This window comes from Alnus glutinosa, chromosome 11 (genome assembly GCF_958979055.1).
Source record: "Alnus glutinosa chromosome 11, dhAlnGlut1.1, whole genome shotgun sequence".
Taxonomy (NCBI): domain Eukaryota; kingdom Viridiplantae; phylum Streptophyta; class Magnoliopsida; order Fagales; family Betulaceae; genus Alnus; species Alnus glutinosa.
The window spans coordinates 1,745,575-1,759,199 of record NC_084896.1 but is presented as its reverse complement, the minus strand read 5'-3'; the positions used below and the strand labels follow the sequence as shown (position 1 = coordinate 1,759,199).

The window sequence follows — 13,625 nt, the reverse complement described above, 5'->3', positions numbered from 1 at the left end:
TGTCCCATTAATGACAAAAATACCAATCATAAAATTATTAACTTTTTATAAAAAAAAAAAAAAAACTAAAAAATTATTTAAAAAATCTAAAACAACAAAAAGTTATAGAAAAAGAACAAGAAAAAACAAAAAAGGTAAAAAATAAAAACTGGTTTTTCTTCTTCTTCTTCTTTTTCTCTCTTTTTTTTTTTTTTTTTCCCAAATTTATAAAGACATTTTTGTCTTATTGAAAAATTTTTATGTTCATTTTTATCTTTTTGTTGGTCTCGGGGGATACTGATATTTTTTGATAATTTGAGGCCATGGGAGATATTAATACAATTGGTAATTTGGGGGATATTAATAATTGATTGATAGTTTTAGAGGATATGTGTATTTTTTTTTTTTATAAATAAGAAAAAAAAACCTGAAAATGATATTATGTATCATTTTTTTTTTAGCTATTATTTCTCTTTTTTCTTCTTGTGCAGTGCGGCTTAAAAGAGTGACAGCTGTTTTTTTCTTGCACTTCCGTGAAGGCTTTTATAGCTGGAATTTTTATTTTATTTTGAAAGATATAGCTGGAATTTTTAAAGCTGCTGAAATAGGACAAAGACCTGAAATGGAGAGTCAAGCCCAAAAACAACTGAAAAGTCAAGATTTTATTTTATGGTGTACCTCATTTTTAATAATATATTAACAACGATATTATGTATATCTTCGATATAAAATAATTTTTTTTTATAAAATAGCTTTTCTCTATTCCACATGAAACAAAAATCTTATTAAAAAATATATATAGATTTTGCTTACCTGAAATGGACAAGATTTAAAAATACTGAAATGTTAATATCATATCAAGTTATCCAAAATGTAAGAAAAAGATTTAAAATAATGTAAAAAAAGGGGTAGTCGGTTATTTTCTCGGCGGCTTTGAGGGTGGGGTCACCTTAAATGACCAAACTACCCCTTCAATTTTTTATTTTTGGCCATTTGAACTGTTTCAATTTTCAGGATAAGATTTATCACTTTCTATTTTTGATAAATGTTAAGTTGATAAGGAATCTCAAGCAAACCAAAGTGATTAATGGAGACAATGAATAAGTTTAGGAGAGTACTCTTTATTAAAGGTTCGTTTGGGTTTACGATTTGAAAAAGTGCGATTTAAAAATAACGATTTTAAAAAGTGATTTTTAAAAACGCAGTTAAGCGTTTAGGAAAATCACAGTTTGACTTTTAAAAATTAGGGTTTGTAGAAAATTTTTGTTCAATGAGAAAGAGATGATTTTTTGCCACCCTAAAACACAATTTTTCACCACATTGCCCATATAGCAAGGTTGCCTATGTATATTAACTTACTTTTGTTGGATTTCTTAAATGTTTTTTTCTTCCTAACAATTGGTATCAGCGCCATAATTATCTTCCACGGTTGATACAAGTGTCTTGGTTTGACGCGTTTGATTTGATTTCAATAAAAGAGTTTGGTTCCCCTCTTAGAGTACACGGCATTTTTATGCAAAAAGCTCGCACACAATGAAAAGTTGAATCAACATGGAAGAAAGTCACAGTAATGAGGAAAGTTGTTGTGAGTGCGCTTATGAGGCTTGTGTTCCACGTTAGAGTAATTAATATATCTCGGTGGACTCAAGCCCATTAGCTTAAACTTTTGAGCTAGAAGTAATATATATATATATATATATATATTTTTTTTCTTGTTTGACTCTAATATATACTTCTCTCCCTAATAGTAATAAACATAAAAGTTGTATTAATTGCACCCCCATCTTGTACACACATTTACAATGGGTGTGTGTATAATGTGCCTATAAAATGTGTCTACAAATATCATTTTTCTAAACATAAACTCTCCTGTTTATAGCATTTACGAAAAATTGTATAACTTTTACACTTCCAAAGACCATTAAAAATGATTTGACCACCTTAACTTATTCTCTTGGGTGACCAAACCCTCCTTTTTGGTCACTATAAATGGATTGATCATCGTTCCTTTTTCTCTCTCTCTCTCTCCCTTTTTTTTTTCTTTTTTTTTTCGGATCCCATTTTGACCGTTGGGTGAGAGACCATCTCAAAGCAGTGATTTTTTTTTTTTTCTTCTTCTTTAGTCATCTAAAAAAAAATTAAATTTTCTTTCTTATAATTTGATGTTATAACACAATACTAAACAGTTTAGTACAATCGAAATAGTTTAGAATTTGAGGTGTTACACTTACAGGAATTACAGGGAATCGTCGTCCTGAAAAACGAGTCATCGACAAGAAAATGACTTTTAAAGCTGCTTTAAATTAAGTTTGAAAAATGAGTCCACATGAAGGGGAGACCATCTCTTTCTGGGTCTGCTAGTCTTCCACGTTATGGCCCTCGTGACTTAATGCCAAGTCACGTCACATAACCAGAAAAAATAGAAAATTCATAATCTATAAGAACATATGGTAGGCTAGAGGGTCTTTTGGGGTGTGCAGCACAAGATGAAGATGGGTCTGCTGGGTTCATTTTCTTCTTCTTCTTTGGTGGCTGTGATTCTGGTTTTGAATGTGGTGGTGGTGTGTAATGGAGGGAAGACAAGCACTTTTGTGAGGAAAGTAGAGAAAGGCAAGCATATGCCTCTTGATAGTGATGTCTTTCGAATCCCTCCTGGCTATAATGCACCTCAACAGGTACTTATATGTCTCCTCTTAATGTTCCTTCTTTTATGTTCTTGCTCGTCAAAATATTGTTTATAGATTTTATTTCTTGGGTTTTTTCTTTAGATATTTTCATTGTGTCAAGCCTTTATATAGTATATGATCACAATCGATGAAAACAAACAAATAGAGACATAGAATTAAGGTAGTTCAATTTATAGTCTACGCGCGTCCACACGTTAAAACCTTTTCTTATTTTCATATTTTTTTTATTATTTGATTGTATGTAATACTTGATCTATTTATAGAGAAAGAGTCTAAATACTACACGTCTCTTTTACTTCTACGTTAATAACAATAAATTTAATTTATACAAACCATCTTGTAACTTTGTAATCGTAAATCGTCTCAATATTTAGATATTCTTTTCTTTCTTTTTTTCCGATGAATAATTAAACTATATTAACATCAAATCAACTGTACAAACTCCAGAAACCACATAACAGAAACACAAGAGCAAACAAGCTCTAAAACTCCTCAAAACAAACCCAGCAAAAGAAGCTGGAAAATCAGACTACAAACAAAACAATCTGTCAACATGACAGGAAAACAAGAGAAATTACAAACCAAAAGCCACAAGAAACAAGCAGCTGGAACTTAAGACAAAAACATACACATCAATATTCCAGCTATTACAGAGACTAATGCTTTCCTTCGTCTTTTGAAACTAATATTTAGATATTCTTTCTCTAATCTGTTTTTGCATAGCTTTATTATTATTTTTTTTTTAAGGGGTTGATGATTGATGGGTACTTGCAGTGGCCGAGCTACATGGTGGCTCCCCAAGCCACCATGTTTTCTCCAATTTTTTTTTTAAAAAAATATTATTATAATTTTATTCTCTAAATTTTTTCATTTTTCAATTTTGTCGTTCAAATTCTAAATACTAGCTTCGCCCGAGTACTTGCGTAAGTTTTTACTTTCTATTTGGTGGATTGATACGTGGGTGTTACGAATTAAGGTTCATATAACCCAAGGAGACCTTGTGGGGAAGGCAGTGATCGTTTCATGGGTGACTGTGGATGAACCGGGTTCGAGCACAGTGAACTATTGGAGTGAAAATAGCAAGGAAAAGCGACAGGCCGAAGGCAAAGCTGTTACCTATAAGTTCTACAATTACACTTCTGGTTTCATTCATCACACGACCATCAGAAAGTTGAAGGTGACTCAAATTTGTCATGCAATTGTTTCCTAGATTGCTCCGACATGATTCCCCTGTTTTTGCTTTGTTCTTCTTCTGCTTCTGGCGCTACTTGAAATGATTATCTATGTGTGATAAGAATATTTAAAGGTACGTACCTTTTACTTTTTTTACAAAAGGTACCTGAATTTCAAAACGTCTCGATTTAGGGTATTTATTTTTTAGAAAGTTTCAATTAAGAGTCGTCCGTTATGATTTTTTGTTAATACTCCGTTTGTTTCGACGTAAAATGATTTCCGTCGTAAAATGATTTCGACGAAATTATTTTCAGAAAAAATGATTTTCTTGAAAATATTTTTCGGTGTTTGGTTCGCATGAAAAAATTATGAAATGCAAAAATCAGAGTTTGGCAAATGTCACCTGAATCCGGCAACGTCCGGTCGCCGTCGCAGGATTCCGGCGAAAAAGTTTGATCGGATCCAGCCGGAATCTTCCGGATCCGGTCATATCCGGCCGAATCCCGGCCATTTTGGCCAGATGCGGCCGGAATCTTTAGGATCCGGCTGGATCCGGTCATATCTGGCCGGATCATGGCCGTTTTGGCCAGATCCGGCCGGCTTGGCCGGAAACCGGTAAATTTCAGCTGGAATTTGGTCATCCCGTAGCCGGATTTCGGCGCCGGTACTATTCCGGTGACCTGATTCCGGCGCCGGCTGGATTCCGGCGACCGGATGTTCTCGGACTCCGGCGCCGACTGGATTCCGACGACCGGATGTTGTCGGACTCCGACGCCGACCGAATTCTGACGACTGATAATTGTTAAATTCTGACGATCGGATATCAAACATGCGTGTAAGGACGAAGAGTTTCATTTCGGAAAACGATTTACGGTTTTAAAAATCGTAAATCGTTTTCCGAAAATTAAAGAAGCTTTTACGGTTAAATCGAAAATGATTTTCGTTGACTATTATTTTCGCCCCTACCAAACACCGGAAAATACCGAAATCGTTTTTCAGAAATCATTTTACGCCGAAACAAACGGAGCATAAATCCTATCAAAATTTCTAAAATACCTCTGTGTTTATTTTTTAAAAAAAAAAATTCAAAGATTTAGGGATGGGTATTTTTGCAAATTTTGTTAAATTCTAGCAATTTTTTTTCCTTAAAAAAAAATAGGTATTTTAAAAATTTTGATAGGATTTAATGTAAAATCTTAATGAAGGATTCCTAATTGAGACTTTACAAAAAATAGATATCTTAAATTGAAATGTTTTGAAGTTTAAGTAACTTCTGTAAAAGATGATAAAAATTTAGTACCCTTAAGTGAAGTTCTCCCTATATGTTATTATGTATCTTCTGCATCGATCTATGAATTTGTAAACTGCTTTTATATATTTGGCTTAATTTCGATTTGGGCAGTTGAACACCAAATATTACTATGAGGTTGGGATTGGCCACACTCCACGGCAGTTCTGGTTTATAACTCCTCCTGAAGTCGGCCCTGATGTGCCTTATACATTTGGTCTCATAGGTAAGAATTCCGTATCAAATCTTAAAAAAGGGAGGTCACCAAAGCCTCTTGGTATTGTGGTTCAAGCATGTCCCTTTTTTTTTTTTTTTCGTTTATTAGGGCTGAAATTTCTAGTTAATAGGTGTTTTCCAACAATTATCAGAATTTAAAGATTTATCACCACACAAACAATTAACAAATTAATAAGAGCAAAAAATCAACCAACACAAGAATTTGGTAAAGAAGTGGAATCTCTTTGAAGAATTTTTAAAAGGTAAAACCACTTTGAGGCAGCCAAATCCAGAAAACTCATCAGTTATAAAAGAATTCAAATTACTAGTAAGACACACTTACAAAACCTTTGTAATGGATACCTCACTTGTATCAAACAAACGACCTGTTTGCTTCTACTGCAGTAGCTCTAGAACCTCTGGCCAATTCTGTAATACCTAGGTTCTATATTGGAAAGATGAGTATCCAACATAGAGTGAGTAGTTTGTAAAGACACTCATAGGTGATAAGTCTCACATTGCTTACTTACTAATTGAAACTGGGATTTGCAAGTGACTATAGGTAAGCTCTAAATTGACTAGTCTTTTTCGGGTGATAGCACATTTATGATTAGCGCTTTCCGTGGATCCTTACAAATTCTTCTATCAAGTCTCCTCTTGCAATCTCGGAACTCTGATGGCTAAAAGGTTTTTTTTTTTTTTTTTTTTTTGTGAAATGTGTGTGGTTTAATAAAAACTCTAAGAGAGATATACAATAAAGGCTCAAAACAAAAATTCTCTCTTAGCTCACAACAAAACAATAGCCCCTAGGGTTCTTTACAGAATCGCGTATAGAAGTCCTTATATAGCCCTTGAGAAGTCCTGAAGTTAAGATGAAAGTCAGTTTGAGAAAAATTCTACTCTGAGGTCGTGGCATTCAAACAGCTTAATGATGCATTTGAACGAGTGCTAGAGTTTCACAGTTTATTAGCGGTGGCGTTCGAACGGACTGTGACCGGGTTTCCATCGAGCAACTCGAATCTAGGATCTACTTCAATGAATACCTTGTTCAAACTTCTTACGACCGGGCATCGACTGGAAGTCTCTGTCTTTGACTGGCTAGCAACCGAGGCTCTCTGTGGCTCCTTTGAAAAAGCTTAGGAAAAGAATGCGTTCGAATATGTATTGACTGCCTTGTGACCGAACCTCTCGGGAACTCAACTTTTGATCTTCTTGAAGTGCTTGTTCGATCGATAGGTTATTGACCATGCCTCTCTAGCACTCTATTCTTTGAAGTTCACTGCGACAACATTCGATCATTTATCGATCGGACTTCGACCGGCAGTCTTTGGACTTAAAATTTTAAACACAATTTTAACTCTTAACTTCAGAACCAACTTAATATTCTAACGTAGACTTACAACCATACTCGTTTTGATATTGAATTTGCCAACTCAAAACCTAACAAGGGGGTTCCAAGCCCTATTTCCATCAGGCTTCCTCAAGGTCTAGTGGCAATTGGGCAGGCGTAAGACTAGCCTATCCAATGAGCTACAACTAGCATTGATATCATGTGGTAAAAAAGAAACAAATGATTGAAGAAAAAATATCTCATTTAGAAGCTACATGAGGTGGTCTTTTAACAGATGATTATCATTTGTTTTTATTTACTTTTTCCATTTTAAGCTGATTATTGTTTCGTACCTCCTTGAATGGGTCAAATGGATAGAGCAATGTACTTATATTGGCAGTACTTCTGCATATGTGTTCATTTTAGGTCTGTATTTAGATATTTGTAACATGTTTATACATTTTTAAAGTAACCGGCCGGTACTGCATGTAGGGGATCTTGGTCAGAGTTTTGATTCAAATAGGACGCTTACTCATTATGAGTTAAATCCACAGAAAGGGAAAGCAGTACTTTTTGTCGGGGACCTCTCTTATGCAGATAAGGACTACAATGTTAGATGGGATACATGGGGAAGGTTCGTTGAGAGAAGTGTCGCTTATCAACCATGGATTTGGACTGCAGGGAATCATGAGCTTGATTTTTACCCACAGATTGTAAGAATTAATGGAACATTTCATTGTTTGGTAGAAAAATGTCTATTGTCAAACAATAAGAGTGTTCTGCAATTCTCAGTAGTAACTTCTGCTTACACACGTTGGACTACTTTTTTTTTTTAGATCTTGCGGTTTTAAAATATAGCAATCTTTCTTTTTTCTATCAAGATAAAATTTAGCTCCTTTCTATCCTGTATCTGAAGGCTAGTTCAACTATGTTGGAGTTAATGTCAGTATTACTTCTTTTACAGTTCTACTCTTCTTTGATATGATTTTGACTCTCTATAACTTTCCAAGTTTCTAAAATTGGATTGGTCTTTGAGTTGCAGGGGGAAAACAAACCTTTTAAGCCTTTTACCCATCGCTATCATGTGCCTTATAGAGCTTCAAACAGTACTGCTCCCTTTTGGTATTCAATCAAGAGAGCTTCAGCTTACATCATAGTCTTGGCTTCGTACTCAGCATATGGTAAGCATGTATTTGTCTTTGCATGAGGGTCATGGACACAGACATATGTCCAAAATATGTCTATTTCAAAAATGTGGCATGATGTAATTACATGACTTTAGTGTTGTACTTTGCTAGTATCAGTGCTTTGGTGATGGCGCATAATTTACATATAATTTGCCAAACCCATCTAAGCTCAGCTGAACTAATCCTTAGACCCTATTAAAGTAGGGATTTCGCCAAGCTAAAGAAAAATTTACTTATTATGACCTTTTCTTTCTCAGGTACATATACCCCTCAATACCAATGGCTTCAAGCAGAACTACCAAAAGTTGACAGGACTGAGACACCCTGGTTGATCGTTCTTATGCATTCCCCATGGTATAATAGCTACAACCATCATTATATGGAGGGGGAAACCATGAGAGTAATGTTTGAGCGATGGTTTGTGGAGTATAAAGTTGATGTGGTATTTGCTGGTCATGTTCACGCCTATGAACGATCTGTAAGTACTCCTCACCTTCCATATTATTAGTTATTGAAGTATGAGGTTTGATTGTGGTATTGTCTGTGTAGTACTAGTGGCTGTCTCTAATCTGTGATGACAAATATTTTAAAATTTAGTTGGACTGTACAAAGAATTTGGTTGCTGTTCTGGAAATTCTTTGGAGGGGAGAAACAAATATGCATAAATGCTGCAATCTGCAATCCTTTTTTTTCTTCATAATAATGCACTACAAACAGACAGAGATGTGTGTCCATATATATAGCAGACACAAATCTAGATTATTTGATTTCAAAATATGTATATATGTGGACATTAATCCTTGTGGCCAAGATTTTCATTTTTTCTTATGTTGATTGACAATTAAATATATATCACAGGAACGAGTATCCAACATTGCATACAATGTTGTAAATGGCATTTGTACTCCTGTAAAGGATCAATCAGCACCTGTATACATAACCATTGGCGATGGAGGGAATCTTGAAGGCTTAGTAACCAAGTAAGATCAATAAATTATGGAGGTTGAGTTGACTGATATAAAGGTTTCCTGTTTGTTAACATGGTTTATATAAATGCCTTCTTATCTGGTGCAGCATGACGGAACCACAGCCGGCATACTCGGCTTATCGTGAGGCGAGTTTTGGTCATGCCATCTTCGATATTAAGAACAGAACCCATGCTTATTACAGTTGGCACCGTAATCAAGATGCATATGCAGTGGAAGCAGATGCTTTTTGGTTTTTCAACAGATACTGGAATCCTGTTGATGATTCCTCAAATAACTAATCATGATGAAATAAATTGCTGTATGCTGTGTGGAATAAATGATCTCATTCTCATGTAGTTGAACATTGGTGATAAAGAGATTTGTTTTTTATTTGAATCCCACAATAATATTCTGGGAGTATCATAGTCATATTTATAGGCATACACAAGTACTGTTTGGAATGCAACAATAACTATCTTATATCTACACGTTTTGAATTTGAATTCTCCTCATCTGCTGCTTACTTATAATTATACTTCTTCTTGTTGCAACCGCGTCGATCCTTATCAAGATTAGTGATGTGGTTTTTTGTTTACCAAAATATATCAATAATAATAATTACCACTCGCAATAGGACGAATCCTTGTAGGATAGGGTTATATTGAGGGTGTCGAACTTCAAGGATTGCGTAGGTGTTGCTATAAGTTTTTCGAAATTAAATCGAACTTAATTAAAAAGATTTTTTATTTTTGTTTTGTAAATATAAATACATAAAAGTAAAAGACATAAATGTAAATAGAGTAGGGATGAGAAAAATAATAGGGGATTGGTTTCACCACTAACAGCATAACAATGGTCAATCATAAATTAACAAGGAAAATTCATACTATGCATGATATAAGGCTCGTCTCACTCGAGTAATCAAGAAATTACCTCTAAAGAATAAGTATAATCCATCTTCGGTTGGCACAAACCGTCCACCTAACTACTAAGATGCTATACAACTCGTCTTCCTTAGATATGGATTAACTATGTCTTTATTAGGATACACACAATCAATAGATTGTATAACCCAGCTTCAGTTGGTACGGACTGTCTACCTAAATTACACTAAACTAGGGTGTAGTACAATCCGTTTTCCCTAGGCATGGCCTATCTAACCCTCTTGATCATATGTCAATTAAAATCGTTGTATAACAATCATTCACATAATCACAAAATATGAAGGATTGAGTTCAATCAATATAAAAGACTTTCTAAGACAAGATAAGAAATTTATAATGATTGAATATAAACATTAAGATCAATTCTCACAGTTATGCAACCATCATGCATATATAAAATACCAAATTAAAATACAGTTAAACCATTGTTACTTGGAAAGGGCTACATCAACGCCCTATTAGGAATTTAGCCGCTCATCGTAGTACTGGGATGGCCTCCTGCCATGTTTTTTTTCTCTTCAACTTGTCAAGCCTCCAAGAAAAATTTTCTGTTTAAAGCTAAGCACAAGCACAAGCACACCTTCTCTTAAAGCTTAAGGGTCTATTTATAGAGACTAAGAGATGCCTAGAAGCTCTTGAAATTCTAGAAAAATCAGAACTTAGTCTCTTAGTCCAAGTAAGAGATTGAAACTTCAATCAAAGTAGGAAAATGATTTCAAATTCGTCCAGAATTGCGGTCTTTTATTGCGGGACGATTTTGGCATAGTAAACGTTCGAATTAGAGAAAATATATTTCTGACATATTTGTTGAATTTTTTATTATCTTTCTAACACCACCAATTTCATTGTAATATGATATCTGAGCCAAAAGTTATGATTAAAACACTGAGACATGTGTAGAATCTAAATTTGAATCTAATCCGATTTGGACTCTTATTGGAGAAATTCCGATTTAATCATTCCTTTGATTTGATTAAACTTAACTACATCATATACGTTTTCTATTATGATTGGTTAACCTTATCAATATCTTCTAGGTCTTCTTAAAATGTGTTTTAAGCCCAAAATCAATGGAATTAATTGCATCTTTATTTAAAACCTGAAAACAATAAAACAATACAATACAAAATCAAACAAATAACAATGCTAAGGAATTAACATATGCAAGTTGAGAGGCTTGAACGTGCAACATTCGACACTTATCAATCAGTTTGTTTTGAATTTTGAAATGGTTCAGTACGCCCCCTCTACGTCAATGGGAGGTTACAGACGTTGAGGTTGTCACGAAGAGAGGTGAACTCGGCAGTTGGTAGAGGCTTGGTGAAAGTCTCTGCAAGCTGGTCCTTGGATGAAATAAAACAAACAGTACTTGAGTGCTCGAGGGGAGACTTGGCACTTTGACGCACAAACTGAAAGTCAATGAAAATATGCTTTTTACGGGCGTGAAAAAGAGGGTTCCCTGTGAGATTAATAGGGGTGTAAGCGAGCAAAGCTATTCGTGAGCATATTCGGATTCAGTTCGGCATAGCTCGACTCGGGATTGGTTCGTTTATTAAGCGAACAGAACTTTAACATTTTTTTAAACTTGTTTAATAAACAAGTTGAAGATGCCAATACTCGGCTCGACTCAAGGTAGGCTTGTGAACAAAGCTCGTAGAAACTCGACTCGGCTTGATGGGCTAGTTCATGCATAAATATAATAATCTGTACAAAGTTACAAACTACAAGTCTATAAGATTTTACAACTCCTTACTAATTAGTTAGCCTTGAATTGATCTTTGTTTAATTTCTCAACTTTCTCTTTATTGCCGACCTCGAGAACAATAGGCTGAGCAATCACTGAGATATGTTGTACGTTGCACCAATGTTATCACACCAAAGCTCGGGTGATTGAGGAAGAGAAATTCCAATCTCACTAAGTAGGGACTGTATCAATATTAATTCAGCAGTGGCATTTGCAATAGCCATGTACTCTGCTTCAATGTTGGAGCGTGAAACGATTTTCTGCTTACGTGAGTTCCAAGAAATAAGATTATTGTCGTAAAAAAGAAAAAGAAAAAGAAAATCCACTAGAGGAGCAACGATCATATGGGCAACCGGTCCAGTGTGCATCAAAGAATGTTGAAATATGTTATTTGCACAACAATTACATAACAATGCTAATGTGTTTAACATTTTTTTTAAAAAAAAAAAATCAAAATTGTTGTGCAGTTAACATATCTCAAAAATGTTTGAAGATGATAGATCATGATCGGTTTTAAACGGTCCAGAAATGCAGAAAAACTGTCTGGAATCAATTCCAGACGGTTTATCTGGACGGTTTAAAACCGTCTAGAATATAATGTCACTAAATAAATTTATAGACTGTTTGGGCAAAACTGTCCGTAATTACAGACGGTTTTACCCAAACCGTCCAAAACAGGTTCTGGACGGTTTGGGAAAAACCGTCTAGAATTTGTTATTTTTTTAAAATATATATTTTTTTAATTATAATTATTATTATTTTTTTAATATTTTTTTTTTTTTGTCCACCAAAAAGTAGCTCCGGTCACCACCGAAAAACAACTCCGGTTACCACCATCCACAATCCAGCCACACCATACCCCCCACCGAAACCCAGAAACACGAAACAATGCCGATCAACAGAGACCCCCACTGCCGACTGAGAAACCGGCTTTTTCTTCGGACCCCGCCACCTCCTCTTCCTCCGGCACCCTTATTTTCTATCGAAACACTAAGGACAAAAAAATCCTTCACAAACTCACACTGAGCCTTCTGCACAAAAATCTTTCACAAAAATCCTTGTTCTTTTTCTCAAAACCATCAAGTATTCGGCCTACACATCAAACCTAAAAATGTTCACAAATCCTTCACAAATCAAACCAAAAAATCATCACAATCCACACCCTAACAATTTCACTTACCTAAAAAAAAAAAAGATTCGGCGCCCGAATCTCTCTGTATTCCTTCGGCCGGATCTGTCAAACGAGAGAGAGAGAGAGAGAGAGAGAGAGAGAGAGAGAGAGAGAGAGAGAGAGAGAAAGAAGCCATCATCCCGTTCCCGTCATCTCGATCCCATCGACCGTCCAGATCCTGTCGCCCATCTTCAATCGCCGTCCGAAGAGAGGAAGAAGAACGAGAGAGATCCATGGTTTTGAAAAGCCATGGGTTTTGTTTTAAAAATTCTGGTTTTGTTTTAAAAAGAAAGAATCAGAAAAAGAAAACGAAAAAATAAAAAATAAAAAAATGTTAGCAGACGGTTTCTTTTGAAACCGTTTGAAACTTACAGACCGTTTTTTTTGAAACCCTAATTTTGAAACCGTCTGTAACTTTACGGTTTCAAAAAAACCGTCTCTAAATTTATTTGAATTTTATTTTCTAGACGATTTTTTAAAAATCTTCTGTAAATTTATAGACAGTTTTAATGAAACCGTCTAAAAATTAAAATATACAGACGGTTTCATTAAAACCGTCTCTAAATTTAGAGACGGTATTAAAAAAACCCTCTGAAAATTAATTTTCGGATGGTTTTATTAAAACCGTCTATAAATTTACAGAAACCGACTGTAAAACTATAATTCTAGATGGTTTTGAAAACCGTCTAGAAAAAAAAAAAAACCGACCAGAATTTGCTTTTTTTTATTTTTTTTGTAGTCAGATGGCTGGAATTTCGAGGAAGTATCATAGAATGATTCATGGTTTCTTCAACCCTTTAATATTGTTCCCCCACCCCTCTTCTATTTAATTATCTTTGCTATTATGCTGTCAATTACTGTGTAAAGTAGCCTTTGGAAAAATTTGTCAATTACCATTGTTGGGTTTAAGATTTTTCTGAAAGAAATTAATAGATATG

At 34.8% G+C, this 13,625-nt stretch overlaps 1 protein-coding gene across 1 annotated transcript; it reads left to right on the top strand.

Annotated features, from left to right (window-relative positions):
* The first annotated feature begins 2,439 nt into the window (after nt 1–2,439).
* On the top strand, nt 2,440–9,303 carry LOC133881782 (purple acid phosphatase-like). Its single transcript, XM_062320816.1, has 8 exons — nt 2,440–2,654; nt 3,643–3,843; nt 5,242–5,353; nt 7,166–7,386; nt 7,716–7,854; nt 8,118–8,338; nt 8,719–8,840; nt 8,935–9,303. The coding sequence occupies exons 1-8, from the start codon at nt 2,466–2,468 to the stop codon at nt 9,125–9,127; spliced, it is 1,398 nt and encodes a 465-aa protein (XP_062176800.1). The 5' UTR covers nt 2,440–2,465; the 3' UTR covers nt 9,128–9,303.
* The last annotated feature ends 4,322 nt before the right edge of the window (nt 9,304–13,625 follow it).